General features: G+C 39.4%; 1 protein-coding gene across 3 annotated transcripts in view; it reads left to right on the forward strand.

Annotated features, from left to right (window-relative positions):
• CDK19 (cyclin dependent kinase 19) overlaps positions 1 to 15991 on the forward strand; it is a gene marked incomplete at its 5' end in the record, with an annotated part of 123502 nt that overhangs the window by 82572 nt on the left and 24939 nt on the right. For 2 of the 3 annotated variants that reach the window (XM_084261241.1, XM_084261242.1), the window contains 2 exons: positions 4697 to 4754; positions 6064 to 6195. In XM_084261241.1, coding sequence (XP_084117367.1) covers positions 4697 to 4754; positions 6064 to 6195 — 190 coding nt within the window. The remainder of the gene's footprint in view (positions 1 to 4696; positions 4755 to 6063; positions 6196 to 15991) is intronic. The other variant, XM_084261243.1, reaches the window with a different exon arrangement.

The following is a 15991-nucleotide window of genomic DNA, read 5'->3' on the forward strand; positions in this document are numbered from 1 at the left end:
AAGTATTGCCATCTATTGTTAGGCTGTTGTTCTTGTTTTGACCCATTATTCTTTTAAAACCATAGATGGCTTCTTTTCCTTCAACCTTTATTCTGATCTATTGTCCAAATATTTAAATAGGAAGCATATTGGTTAGGATAACATGGATGTCCATGTGAATCCCATTTCATGATATTTATGAAAACATACTTGTTAACCCAACATTTTCACTTCTCTCCCACCAAGATGTGTTAATTGCCATATTCCCACTCTGGAGAAAAATAGATAGGTTATCCATGCTTATTACTGGAAAAAAAAAAAAACCCAATAAATTGTTGCCACCTGCATCTCTTTTTACAGGTATTTCAGGTTTTTCTCCAGTTGTTTGTGGGTGTTGACCTTGTTCTTTTTACAAAGATCCTTTAGACAGTCAAACCTCAACTGCATTTCTCAGCAGGGATTTTTCTGTTCATTTTTATAGCTGATGCTAAATGTGAGACTCCTCACCATTACTGTTTCTGTTGTTTCTATAGCAACTAGATAGGTGGAGACGCAGCAGCATCGCTTTGCTTCCCAGCTGGTGTTTTGTGTTCTCAGCAAGGGCAGAGTTTGAGGAAAATAGAGAGGGTATTAATTGGGATGTAACTGGCTGAGAAGTGTAGTCCTCATTGATTTACCTCACCCTTCACTGTTGAGTTAGTTGGTTAATGATTTTAAGCAGGGCTTCTCAAACTTACTTGAATAAAATTCTTGGAAAAGAGACATGATTTACTCTAAGCATGTGTCAGGTTTTGGTCTCACCTGCTTGGGCCTTCATGTTTTCTTCTACCTAAAACCTTGTTTTCTTCATCATGTGGACAGCAGTAAGATTTGGTTCAGGAACCAGACTCTGGTGCTTATAATTTGCACATAGCCTGAACATAACTGAGGTACAGGGCTCTCTAATTTCTCCTAATTCCCACTTTTTAATGTGATTTTTGCAGCTGTCCATTAACTATATTACACTAGACAGTAGTTCTATCGTAGACTATTAAATTATTGTCTCACAGTAAACAGTTTTGATACTTAAAGCCCTACCTATCCAGACATTAGACTAATACATTCTCCCTTCTCTAAAGAGCAGAAGTTGTTTGCACTCCCTTTGGTAGTCTTCTCTCCTCACAACAGAAACCTTTATTACCTGCTTTCCTGAGGATGCCAATTGAATCCCTCTGAAATAACCCAAGGTCTTGCCTCCATACCTGAGGATGGGAAGTTCTGCTACGCTGCCCAGGTGCCATGAGTTTAGCAAAGATCACTGAGTGTTGGGTTCCTCTCAGCATGTCTTGTGTATCATGAAGACTCTGGGGAGGTGAGGAGTGTTATTTTACAGTATTTAAACCATTATTATGTAAAACAGCTGCAAAACACATAATCTGAGTTCTGAGTTCTTCTGAAGCTGTTGTATTCCATCACATTTCATGAGTACATGAGCCAGATATTGTTTGCCTCACCTCAAAGACGGGTCTTACTACATTAGTGTTACTCTTTGGCTGCTTCAGCATACATACACTTGGACATGTTTTCCTAACCAGCCCAGCCCTGATTAGCAAGTGGAACTCAGAAAGTTCTTATCTTTTTAGTAGCTAATAACCAAGAGGTAATTGACTCTTGTGGGACATAAAAAGCAAGCTCAGGTGTGTTGTCCTTCTGACTTAAGGAGCAGGTATGAATGAAAACTTCTCACCTCATAGGAAGCTGCCCCAATACAAGCTGTTCTTGAGACAGTGGTCTGCAGGTCAGTGGGGATCCTGCAGGCATCAGGATGTCATCCATGAAATGCCTGCCTTTTCCACATTGGTGGTAGCGCCTCAGAGGAAGCACTTGCTCTTTTGGAAGTAGGACAGTTGTTTCACACTTCCTTCTCCATTTTCCCTCTCCATGACTCTTTCAGATAGATTTACAAGAACTAATGGCTATGTACTATGGTAAGTTTATAACTCATCATGCTGGCTGCCCAAGCAGGCTTCTGATCCTCAGTGGATTGAATATTAGTACTGACTTCAATTTTAAGTGGAACAGGATCTCTTCAAAATATTCTAGCTTAAACACCTAAGTGGACAAGTTCCTTGCTTCCAAAGATTCTAACCTACTGTACCCTCTGTATGTATGGGGCTGCTAAGTCACTTAGGGGTTTGGAGTGTCTTTCTGAGGCTGAGGGAGATGGAACTGTTCATCCCCAAGACGAGGAGGCTCATTAGGGTTCATACCGATGTATTTCCATACCTGATAAGGAGTAAAGCAAAACAGAAGCAGGCTCTTCTCAGTGCTGCCCAGTGGTGAGACAAGAGGTGATGGGCATTAATTAAATGTATGAAGAAACCTTTTTTTCACTGTGAAGGCGGTCAGACACTGGAAGAGGTGTCACAGAGAGGCTGTGGAGTCTCCATCTCTGGAGATGTTTAAAACCCAACTGAATGCAGGCTTGAACAATCTGCTGTAGTTGACCATGCTTTTGAGTGGGAGGGGTTGGACTTGATGATTTCCAGAGGTCTATTCTGACTTGAACTACTCTGTGAATATAGTGGTTTATGTCAACAGATAAAATAGTACTTTTCTTCTGTGATGAAATAGTTGATTGAAGAATCTTGTAATATTACAGGTAAAGTATGAATCTTAGGAGATATTTTGCTTTGAGAATCCTGTTGTATCTGCTTAGATTTTATCTTGGTACATCTCCTGGTGTTATACAGTTTCTCTCTTACAACATGATTGTTCTGTAGGAAAAAAAACAAACCCTGAACTAGAAATCAGTGCAGTAACTACCTTTTGATCACCTCTGTTCACATGACACATAAATGAATCTTGTAATGCCTAAAATCTGATCCTGAATGTAAAGGTCTGTTGAAGTGTTCTTGATTCATACTCAGCTCTCAGTCAGAGTTGTTGGGCGATATTTTTAGAGCAGAATTCCAACAAGGAAACTGGAATGTCGCTGTCTCAGTTGTGACAATTTTAGCTTTGTGATTTCTAATAGAGGTAAAGTGTAGCGTTAAATTGCATGTTTCCCTTGCTGCCTGGTTTCTGAATATGCAGAATGGGATTCTTAAGCTCTCTGGAATATTCAATTCAGGGTAATACATAGAAGTAAAATCCGAGTTTGACCAGTTGCCTTCAAGCGTTGATTTCATTATCATTAAATATTAGCTAATAGGAAGCACAGTCTTTTTCTTTCCTGGATTTGCTGGTGAGCATTTACTCTCAATTAAAAGAGCTGTTGCATTCTCCAAGAAGGGAGTACATATGCTCTCTTGAAAGGTTACAAAAATATTTTGGGGAATAAGAAGTCAGGGATGATGTCGAGGATTATCCTGAAATTAAAAAAGGAGTAAAAGAGGCGCTGGCATGTGGAGCAGGGTTGTAAGAGGCTGTGGCTGGAGCCAGGGAAGAAACTGTGTCTAGTATGGGGAGGGGAGGTGGGAAGGGAGAACAGCTTCCTGGGGGAAGGAGAAACAGTAGGTGAAGTAGGACTTTTGTTTGTTTGTTTTAAGAAAAAACACCCTAAGGCTTTGCAGTTTTGAGTCAAATTAGTAACTCTAGTTTGAGCATCTCATTTCAGGTAAATAGCGTCAGTGTCAGCAACTGAGGAAGTCAGATTCTGATGTTGACTTTCTGGACATCTTTCAGATTCTTGAACAAATCCTGCTCGAGCAAACATCTTCAGGCATTAGGGATTTTAAACGTAATTAACCTTCAGAAACCTTCCAAAAGCTCTTCTTTTCAACATTGTTATGGATCTCCTCATTCAACTCACTTAATGTTTTCAGTCCTGTTTACTTCTTTACAGCTGTGAACACAGTTCCAAGGAACCACCATGGGTGTCAGTCCTGTGCTCTGTCCTAGGGAGCCAGCTTTCACGATGGCGGGGGGAGGTTGGACTGGATGATCTCTGGAGGTCCCTTCCAACACCTAAAATTCTGTGATTCTGTCTGAGGGAACCTAGATCCTAATTGCAGAACAATTGCTGTGATGTCATCTGCAGATTTTACGTGGTATTCACGAGGGGCTGGTTGTGAATAACTGCAGATTGTATAAAATGCCTGTAAAGGTTTTGTTCTACTTGTGAAGCTGCTGTCTGCACTCTCAAAAGCTTCTGGGTGTAGCTCTCTGTGTATGCTCCTGTTGTAGGGGAATTCACAGAGTGTGAAATCAACTTGCTTTATGGGGAAAAAAAAAAATCCTTCTTCCAAAGTGGGTTTTTTATCATTCATAAACTAAAACCAGGCACAGCTCTAAAAACGAAGTTATGTATGATGGTAACAGAAGCAACTCTCATCTGTGCATCTGCGTACCAAGGTTTTGGCATCATTTTCAGTAAGTTACACTTGCAGAAGTAGTTCTTGCCAGATTATTGGTGCATAGCATAATTGTTAGCCTGGTATAACATTTTCCTGTAGAAGTAAATCTCTCCAGTGGATGTGATCATTCTGGTAAAAATGGAAATGCAGATCGAATTAGAGATGACAGTTCTCATTGTGAACTGTCAGTGTGCTTTATTTTTCTAATTGTGAAATTGGTAACTAGGGATAAAAACTAAATGCCAGTGAAACAGAAAGGTACGGTGAGTTTAGACTTGTATTTATAGAAATGTTTCATTATAAAATAAATGTACATATTTTTATTACTCTTGAAGATAATCATGAAAGATTAGTCAAATATTCTGCTTTTTGTTTTCCAGAAACCAGCAAACATTCTGGTAATGGGTGAAGGTCCTGAGAGAGGAAGAGTCAAAATAGGTAAACATTTTTGAGAAAATATCATTATACAGCTAAAGAATTACTTAAGAAATTGTATTTTCTGTGTAAGACAGAAACAAATCTTCATTATTCTTTGTGAGTATATATGCGCAACGTCTAGTTCAATTTTAATTCTCATTTGCTTAGCTTACAATCTTAAGAGATTCTGAACATATTATTAGATATATATAAACCTTGCCAAGGATATCTGGTGAGATACAAGCATCTGTGAGAAACAAGGAAGTAATAAGCATGTAGAACAATGGCTATGGCCAGGGTAATTTTGACTTGTCCTATGATTAGTTAGTATAACATTGTTATTTATAAATTGTATTTGTACTTAATTATTTTTAAATCAGTGACATCAGTGCATGTGTTTATACAGGTCCAAAGGTTTGCTGTGCAAAAGTCAATTCAGTGTCAAGGTGGGAAACACATGTAACCATGGTGGTCTTTATCCAAAATCATAACTTTTTTAATAAAGCATGTGGCAGTCATCATGAAGGAAGTAGTATACTGAAACCTCCTTTCTGTTCATCGACTTCTGTTGTATTCAGCTGACCATTTCTGATTCATATGATTGTGTTAGTTTGGGTGAATGCAAGAAAATTGTACCTGGCATTTCATAACTTTGGCAATCAAAACTATTTAGGTGCAGTTGTGTAAAAGATAAATTTCAGACTTGGATTAAAACGTGTGGTTTTGAACATGCATCCAAGTTTTGAGCTTTCCCATCCAGCACTTCTTAACATTACTTGTAGAGCTGTTTTCTAGAGAGTTTTTGAATTGTATAAAATGAATGCTTGCACTCACTGATTTAATTTCCAGTTAAAAACTCCTGATTCTCGAGTTTATTCCTTCAAGTTGCAGGCATACTTTGAGAAACAGTGCAAAATGATCTACACTGTAGTAGTTTTGGTTTTGCACTGCACATAGCAGTTACAAGGGCTCACAGGTTTCTAACCATGTATAAAAATAAAAGCTAAAGAGCACATTCCAGACCTGCTGCTATTTACTGAATTAAACACAGTTCTATTTAAACAACAGGCGTCTGTGCTTTACAATGCTGCAATGAAAGCACTTAGAAGTCAAATGTCATCCTTCATAGTCTTGTAAATGAAGTAAATGAAATTCAGCCTTAGATAAACTTGGCCCAGTGTTGTTATGAGTAACTTGTTGCTGTCTTAAAAACTCTCAATTTGTAGTTTTCAAAGGGTTTGATCTTTTGTTATGATTGGTTTTTGGCAATACAATTAAAGTCTGATTTATTTGTATTAAAATTTTAAATGTTCTTTTCTTGTCTCCCCAGCTGATATGGGTTTTGCAAGATTGTTCAACTCACCTTTGAAGCCATTGGCAGACTTGGATCCAGTTGTAGTGACATTCTGGTACAGAGCTCCAGAGCTGTTACTTGGCGCCAGACATTACACAAAGGCCATTGGTAAGTTCTGTGTAAGAAACAGTTTTACCTTTAAGAGTTTGTGGAGGAGGGAAGCCTTATAGTTGATATGATCAACTGACCAGCTAGTTTTTTCCTCAAGTAGCAGCAGATGGAGTATGATCCAATCCATAAAAGACAAACCCAGATTGAAACCTTCTAAGGGTGCTGCTTTTATATTTCACTGAGTTAAAAATGTTAATACTACACACATTTAAAATGCATTGCTCGTTTTTGCTTTGTTTTAAAATAAAAATATGCTTTGCATTGGTTTTTATGGGTTTCTGGTAGGGGCTCTGAAATTGTGCCACCTTGTAAACTTTCAGTAGGGAAAGAGCTGTGGCTGTTGAAGTGGTGATCTGCTGGGATGCTTCAGGTCTGGATGATTCTGTGAAGTGTGTGGCTGTGTAAGAAGGGCAGCGTCCTGCACTGTGCACTATCTGCAGATCATTCACTCCTGTCCACTTAACACAGTTCCATGTTTAGGAAATGCTGGTGGCCAGGCTCTTGTCTTCCTTCCCCCTTAGTAAATTACATAAGCACAATCAGCCCCGGTGCCTACCTGTGCAGAGAATAACAGCAGTGAGATGCACAGAAGGTGTCCTGTTTGAACGACTGGGTTATATATTGAAGAGAGCTGCAAAGGAAACGGTGTCCCTCTGTTAACAGGTTTAAATAATTCCTGCATGTACAGGTGTCACTGTCTTGGGATTTACAGGCATTTTCCTATTATAGAGGTTTATGGAGATGAGAATTGGGCCTTTGTTCAAAGAATTGCAAAACATCGTGTTATACGAACATCTCCATCGAGTGTTCGGTTGAGTGGACCAATGCTTTTAATGAAGACCAGCAGTCTGTTTATCAAAGCACCATGTGCAGCAAAAGGTTTAAAAATAACAACAAACTGTCTTCTACTTTGATGTGGACTTGCACTTCCCATCAGATTTCTTTATTGCTCTTGTATCCCATTTGGAATCCTCCAGTGCAGGAGGACCCAAGCTCTAGTGAGAATAGGTATGTTCAGTCTTGCAGGCTGGTAACATGCATTTCTGTCCTTGGACAAAGTTTGTCAGCATCAAAAAGCCAAGAAATTGGGGTTTACATGCTAGCGTTCCTTTTCATCTGCTGAAATGGAAAAACAACTCCTAGGATGACACTGTCTGTATTAGCAAGTACTCTGGCACAGCAGATGTCTGTTAAGCAAAATGCTGCTTAGTATCTAGAATCTGCATTATACATGTTTTGGAGAAAGGGGAGTACCTTGGGCTTTCTCTGACCTGGTCTGATGGACTACTGCTCATCTGTGGCTGATGCACACCTTTTGGTTTGATTTCGTCCCAAAGGAATTTACTTTATATACTGTGAGCAAACTCTGCAGTGCAAGCTGAGGTGTCAGAGGTGGGGACAATCTGATCCACCTCAAAAGCAAACTCCTGGTCCAAAGTAAAATACTAATTGCAGATGGAATTAGTCAGGTTGAAAGAGACCTTGGGAAGTGTCTCATCCATCCTCCTGTTCAAAGCTGGGTCTGCTCTGCGTTCGGGCTGGTCTGCTGAGGGATTTGTCTAGCCAGGTCTTGAAAACTACTTAGAACAAAAATTCCACGCTTCTCTGAATGACCTGTTCTAGTGCTAAACCATCCTCACAGTGAAGTGACTTTTCATTATACCTTATCAGAACTTATTTCAGTTTATGCCTGTAATCTTACCCTGCTGTTGTAAGAGCCTGGGTCCATCATACTGGTCACGTCTCCATAAATACCGGGGATGCCGCTCTTCAGCCTGAACAAGGCTGTGTCCCTCAGCCCTCTCTCCTAAAGCAAGTTCTCTATACTCTGACCATCCTGGTGACTTATCACTGTACTTGCTCCAGGTTATCAAAGTCTGTCTTGTATTCAGGTCCCCAGAGTGGCCCAAATGTGGTACAGGTACATTTTACTTGGTCTACTGGCTTTGCTCCTGTTGACACAGCCAACAGGACCAATAGACCAATAAATCTTGTTGATCTTAGAGGTCTTTTCCAACCTTAAAGATTCTGTGATTAAATTAGATGCTTAAACTGCCCTGACTGTGCTGATTTTGTGAAACAAGGATGTGAGTGGACAGGATTGAGTGACCTGCATACATGGTAAAGGGAAGTTACCCTAATTGACAGTTACCAGTTTTCAATAGATAGCAATTGTTTGCAGATTGAGGTGAGTGATGTGTACCATTATCTCAGGATATCTCTTTGAAGAATGAATTAGTATCATGCCCTTGTTTTTTTTGTAAATTGTAAATTGTGCCATGAATTACTTGGCTCTTGCCCTGGGGGGGGTCTGTGTTCTATACTAAAACACAGTCAAGGAGTCCCTATGAAACTTCAGAGAATGATGCTTCACAGAGATGTGGTTTTGTTAGCAGTTTATTATTTCTGAGTCTTTTATTTCTTGTGTCAGACCCACACCAGTGAATCCCCAGGAGTGGTGTGAATGGGTCACATAGAGCCTGGTGTGCTGTGCGAGTGCCGAGGGCACTTCTTTGGAGCAAAGGGAAAAACACATAAATGAAAACAAGGAGAGCTGCACAGTGAGATTTGTAGGCTGACTGAGGGATTAGAGGAGCGTGTGGCTGGAGAGAAAAGAATAAAGGTACCTGAAGGTGATCTGTGTGCAGCTTTAAGGCAAAGGGAAGGAGTGGGTAACAAAATGACAGCGTTCGTGCAGTTTGAGTCCAGACTTGTGTTTTGCTTCCAGCATTATGTGCACTTAGGGCAATCTTAATGAGCTAAGCATGCTAGCAAGAGTTTAAATTGAATGCTAATGTTTTTGGCAAAGGGTGCAGCTCTTAAGGCACTCTTTTAAATCTCTGTGTAAGAAATAGAATTTTAACATCTTTTAACATCACGTAATTCTCAGGAGCCTTAACGTATCGCTTTTAGTAAGAACTCATAAATTGCAAAAGACTCTCATGTAACTGCTCTTCATTTGGAAATAATAATTGAGAAGAAAGGTGAATTAGATATATTAGTTTATGAAAAAGGAAATGACAGCCTATTTGGTATAGATGCTAATTTTCCATAGCTATTTTCTTATGCCTTTTATAAAATACATAGTTTTGTGTAATTAGTAAATATAACATGGCTTTTAGCCTGATTTTATTGATACCAGCTTTAGTCTATTCTCTCTCAATTTTGTCATTGAGAAATACTTTTGCTTGAATTTTACTAGGAATGCATTGTCATCAGTTCTCTGCTGCAACACACTGTATATTGCCCAACAGTTGCTACAGATGTTTGCTTAGTTTTTTTATTGGTTTACACTTTATTTTTATTGTCTTTTAAATATATTTCTGTATTCTGTATCTAATATTATCTTCCTTATCTTAGCTTCACATACAATGTTAATTATTAGCAGTGTATTCATAATGTTCTGGATGCTGTCTTCTGTAGTGTGCAATTTTGTTTTGTTTTTTCTGCTTGCAATGAAGCATTTAAGTATGTTTGACTGCAGGTAAATAATTTTCATACACAATCAAAGAACGAATTTGAATTTTACTTTTGTCTCAGGTGTTTTGTCTTTGCTATCTGGACTTGGTCTTAGATACCTTTTGTGGGTTTAACTTTGGGAGAAAATTGGATTAAATCCAGTCTGTTTGGAAAGAACTATGTATTACACAAAATAATGTCTAAGCATATTTCATGATTTTAGTGACAAATTTTCGGTGACTTTTCCCCCTTTATTTAATTTGTTCCTTCATATTAGTGAAATGCTCTTCATTTATTTGCTTGCAGAACAAGGAGCTGTTTGACACATATATAATATTGTGTTTTAAGAAGATACAGGCATTAGGAAAATACTCTTGCTGAAAACCAGAAATAGTTTTTCCTTTCTGAATGTTAAAAGGATAATAAAAAGCCCATGTTAGGGTTTTATGGGGAATAATATTTAGTTTTTTGAACTGTGAATGCTTATAATCTAAGCCCGACTTGTTCCTAAAGTTTCCTATATAAGCTGCTACCACAGTTAGTTACAAGCAACTAATTTACCAGATGAATACAGATGGGGAAAATGGTGTTGTAGAAGCCAGGGATCACTTTCTGTTCTGTTACTATGATATAAATGTGTACTCAATTTATTGTAGCCTGTAGAAATTGGTACCATAACTTAAAAGCAGAATCTGTTCCCCTGTGTTCATCAGAGTCTACATACTCTAGCAAAGAAGTCAGATCTGCAAAGGAAAATAACTTGAACAAGCTTCAGGTGAAACAAAGTGACTGTGAAAAGGTGAAATGCTTGCAATCATGGAAACGCTAATAGAATTACTGAACTTTCAGAAGGTCTCCAGCACAGCAGAAAAGGCCTTTATACTCAAAATACTAAAGAAATAAAGTTGAAATGGCAAGGTACAGTGATTCTTTCATTTATGGGCAAAGACTTCTGCACTACCATTTTAAGGAAAGGAAAGGAAATGATTGTGGCACAGTGAAGGAGAAGGTAAGCTGGCTTTCAGCTTGAAAGATGATATTAATTGGACTTTTTTTATTTTCACTCTGGGAACATCAAAATAAAAACTAATCTAAGTAAAGTAAGTAGTAAGAATTTTTTTTTTTCTCATAGGTTTTTAAGAAAGCATGTGGCAGTCTCTACCATGATTGATTCTGGGGTATCTTGTAGCATAATATCCAGGAAATAACATAACCAAGACTTGTTTGTTATCAAGTTGCAACTTGGTATAGTTAGCAGTTCTGTCAAACAAGGTCTTATCTTACCTCTCTTCACAACTTGCTTTAATTATGGAAATGGTGTGTTTGATGTATGGCATCACAGGATGTACAGTATTTCAGATGGTCTGGGTTTAGTTGGTAAAAGAGCTCTTTAGAGTGATCTTTCAGCCCCCACATAAGCATGGCTAAACCACTGCCCTGCACTGAAAAAGGGTGGGGTTGTTAATTGTGAAAAAATCAGAGAACCCGTGACATTTCTATCGCTCAGTTACCTTTCCTCACTTGTCTAGATGATATGTAAGGCAGCAGGAATGTCAGAAATGGCCATGTGGCAACTGCATTCACCAGCCCGAACAAGATTTAGGTATAGAGAAACTGTAATTCAAAGCTTGGGCAGTGCACTGTCACCTCATTCTATTCCCAGCCTAACATATGGCTATGGAAGCTGGAAATGTGTGAAAGGTAAAAGCAGATATCAAAATGCCTTTGAAAGCAAATGTCACAGGAAAATATTAGGTGTATCAGAGGGAATGATTTATAACAAATGCTGGGATCCATCAGAGCTTCAACAACTCCATTTGACTTTGTCCGGGGCAGGGGCGGTGAGGGGTGGGGGAGAGAAGGAGGTATCTGGGGTGTATTATGTAGGATTTAGGATGGAAATATGTGCATATGTGTTCCATATTGCCTATGCAGCGAGTCCCACACGTTCCGAGTGCATCAGATGTCCTCACTGTGCGCGCACAGATTGTTGGCACGCTGGCCAGGCTGTGGGGCCTCTGGAAGTCTTGGATCGATGCCTAAAGCTCTTCTGGTCTCTTGTTCTGGGAGAGGGAAGGAGGAAAAAATCAGACCTATCTGGAAAATCTGGTAAACCAGGCATTGCAAACAGGGCGAAGCAGAAGATTGAAAAATCTGTGGGGGAAAGTGCACAGGGGAGGTTTGCACCTGTGGGCTGTGGAGCTGTGGGAGTATGGGCACTGCTTTTAAACGTCCCTGGGAGATAATTAAGAGCAAGTCTGCAGTCAGACAGCTTCTGTTTGCTGCACAGTGATCCACATACTTGTTTGTGAGAGGCTGTGATTCCAGGGGGAAGGGGTTGTGGAAAAACTAGAAAAGAACTTTGGAAAATAATTCATCTGTACGCTCTGAAAAGAAAAAACTCAGGCTACACCAGAAAGGGAGCCTTGTTCATGCCCTGGGCAATGTTATACGACATGGGAAGTAATTGGATTCAGATGATATTTTGTGGTAAACTTTTTCTGGCATGGGGTAAACTTTCTTCATTTTGATTATCGCAGTTGTTCTCATGCTTTTTCTGAGAGGCAAAATATTTTAATACCAAAGATTAATTGTTGCTCTCTTATCTAGTTATGGCAGGTGCTGCATGATTTACTGCTGTTTTTTCCTCTTGTTTGACAGTGATCTTTAAAATGCTATACATGCTGCTTAGAGGGAAAAAAAGCATTTGCTACACTACACAATCTTATCACTGCAACTGCCCAAGAAATGTAAAGTTTTGTAAAGGATTAGTAGGTCACTTAAATAGAACATTTAAAAGCAACATTAATAAGTATTTTGGGAAGCAAAATCCAGCAACTCCAGGTATATTGTCCACAGGTTTGTTACACTAACTGTTTGAAATCTACTGTGTTAGTTCCTGATGCCTTCTAACTGCTCTTTTCCTTCTCAAATATGTTGATGTCTGGAAATTAGCTAGTAGAGCTGTTGGACACTGTCAACTCTGAGAGTTGTGTTAGAGTGTGTACTGGTTCCTAGGCAGGAGGATAAGGTCAGTGCAGTGGGTCAAACTTGTCTCTGCTGCTGTAAAACCAGTGGAGGTACTCTAATGTGGGGTAGACAGTAGGGTTTCCCCTCTTTGGACAGTCAGCTGGGTCTTAGGAGGCTTTGATCTAAATACTGATTCAGTCCCAAGTGTTGTATGTAGCATGTCAATTAATCCATCCCATGTGGTGTTTCATTATCTGTAAAGTGGGGGATGCTACCTAATGGTATTGTCCTGAAGATAAAATCAGTTAATGATAATAGGGAGCTCCAGTACAAGTGTGTTATGAAATTTTAACTCAGTGAATGGATTAATTTCTCTGAGAACATCTGCAGTGGGCTTGAGAAATACACACATTCTTGGCAGTAAGAAAAAGGAAAACTAAACCACTGAATCTTCAATCACAGCTAGAATCTGCTAATTGTCATGATTTAGATTGCTCTGTAAATTAACCTGTAAACTCCACCAGTGGACACACAAAACTTATTCCTACTTTCATGATTCTCTTCTCTTGCAAAACATGTGAAGGGAAGAACCATGTGTTTTTGCCTTTTTATACAGTATTTGGGGGCAGATTTGTTATTGCATGATGATTACTGGGACTTAACTTATTTTAGAGCAGGAAAAATAAATAAAAATACTTTCAAAGCAAAATAGCCTTTATAGATGTGATGAAAAGCCACTTGTGAGCAAGAGGTGCTGTCAAAACCCTATCTACACTTAGCCCCATGTACATCAAAAATTGTTGGTGATATGTGGGCCATATTCCCCTTCCTGCAGGTAACAGCCTCAGTTCCATTTCTTTTTTCCTTTTAATTATCAGCTTTGTGTTCTTCCAAACTATGAATTACCATAGGCTCTCTAATATGAGCAAGCTTTTGTCTTCACTAGCATCTCACTGACTTAGCCCTGGTAGCAGCAGGATTGATTATCTCCCCGAGCAACCCACACTGTGAGCTCAGTTAAGGAAAAAGATTTAGGGATGGAAGGCAGGAGTTCTTGCAATGGATCCTAACATGGAAATGGAACGTGACTTGAGGTCATGAGAAAGCAAGACTCAGCGTTTGGAGAAGGTTAGGAGATGCATTTTGCCCATGTCTTCTTCATACTCAATTCCATTCTGTACATGTCCATTGGGGTATGTTGTGATTCTTTGGGATATACTGCAAATATGTCCTTCCTTTTATATAAAAGCAGGTGGATGGTTTGATGCAGAGTTGAACTTGTATCTCAGAGGTGTTTGATTCAGTTGTATTTTTAAGGCTTCCTTCACAAAGGAGCGGACTAAGGGCTGATATCATTTTCTTACACAAGACACGAAGTTGCCGTTTAAAGATCCAAAAGTTTGTCTGTTGTAAAACCTGGGTCCATAAAGGTTTTACCCTAGCTAACTAGTGCAGTAATGAGAGTTCTTAATGTGCTCTATTTACTACCTTATCTGAAAAGTTCACTCACAAAAGATGATTTTGGATGAAAACCAAATAGCTCCTATCATAACAAGTTGAATACTTCTGGTGTGGAGGTTTGTGGTTGATTTTTTTTTTTTCTTTTAGCTAATCCATCAGTTTGATCTTCAGGTGTGATTATTTCAGCAATATGGGCTGAAACTTTCAACACTCCAGCACTGATTGAGTAGAACGATTTGTTCTCAGGACAGGAGGGGTTGCTTCACAAGTAAACCTCTTGGCAGTAGCTGTGATTGACAGCAGTATTACATTTCATAGCAGTTTATTTTTTTGCTTATCCAAGGGAATCGTCTATAATTATGGCAGAGTCATTGTCAGTGCCTTATTAGAAATAGCTCTAAGGCTTGAACCCCTTAGTAACAGAACCCTTCAGATATTGTAAAGCACTGAGTTTAGAAGGACAAATAAGCTTCTCTAAGTGTGCTGTCTAAGAAGCAGGATTTCTTCATGTGCATTCCTCTCTGTTGACTGAAATAAGGTAGGCATCAAAAGCTTTAATAGCTCCCAGAAAAGACTGTTGTGGCTTGTGAGTTGGAACAGGGCAGGAAAGTACTCTTCACACATGTTCTTTGTTATAACTCGATCTACCAGATAGCATGCCTTTTGCTCACCTTATGTTAGCTCTGAAGGTGTTGACATGTTGGGCCTGGTAAAAAGTTGTAATAGTTAATGACACAAGCCAAGGAAGAGCGAACAACAGATTACGAACTCGCTGTCCCTCTTCATTTAGCGTGGAGTTACCCTCCAAAGAGACCTCCACTGTGTACAGAAAAGCTGGTTTGTTAAAGTACTCTGCATTTAATTAGGAAAAAAAGAGTGTATTTCCCTTTCAAAGAATATATGCCATTCTCCTCATGCGCTGCAGTTGAGAAGAGCAGAGAAAGTGGCAGCAACTTCTAATATGGTAGGCTATTTGTACAACATAGATTATATGATATTGAACACTTACCCACAGTGGTAGAATAAGATGGGAAAGAACTGGAGGAGGCAACATGGAAAATAGTGTTAAAGCACCACAGTTAGGAGTTCTGGCTTTCCAGTCCTCTATGATCAGACAATCCCAGCAATGGGTTGGTTTTTTTTTTCTTACGATAAATTGCAAATGCAAAGCTGTGGGTGTTCCCTGAGAAGTTTTCTAGGTCCTGTTTTACCAAACAGCAGCATATCTTACCTGTTCTTAATTCTGTCATCATTGCAGGAGGAAATGGTAATAATTTCTGGTTTAGACCTGCCAAATGCTTTGCAGTAGAAGAGACTTGTGACGTTTGCAGTGAGAAGCTTTCATACTTCCTTTACCCGCTGCAGTTGTTTGATACTTGGTAGGGGGAAGTAGCTCAGAGGCTACAAAGCTGCCTTTTGTGTTACCCATTGCATTCTTCCTGCTTTTCATGAGTTGTCACAGAAAGAACATTTTTCTTCTTCACTTTTGTTTCTGTGAAAAGCTTAGGCAGCCTGCCAGAGAGTACCTTTTGGACCCTCTGAGGTATAAGCTCTGCTGTCGCTGGAACACAAGTAGCAGTACATTCTTTATTACATCTGGAGATACTGGAGTTGGCATAAAAATGAAAACCCTCTGCCATCTCCCAGACATCTGAAGGCTTAGGATTAAGGGAGAAAACAAGGCTGTAACACACTTCCCTTGCCAGAACTCAGTGCTTGTCCCAGTGACCTAATTCCCTGCCCTGAAGTGACATCACCTGACGCTGGAGCCCACCCCAGTTTCTGGAAGCAGAACCGAAGGAAGAAAAGAAAGAAGGTGGAACCATCACTCTGTTCTGCATTAAAGCAGCCATCACTTTGTGCTGCCTATTGAGCATGTTAGCCTAATCTAGTGCCAGCTAAT

This window comes from Gallinula chloropus (genome assembly GCF_964237585.1).
Source record: "Gallinula chloropus genome assembly, chromosome: 3".
Classification (NCBI taxonomy): Eukaryota; Metazoa; Chordata; class Aves; order Gruiformes; family Rallidae; genus Gallinula; species Gallinula chloropus.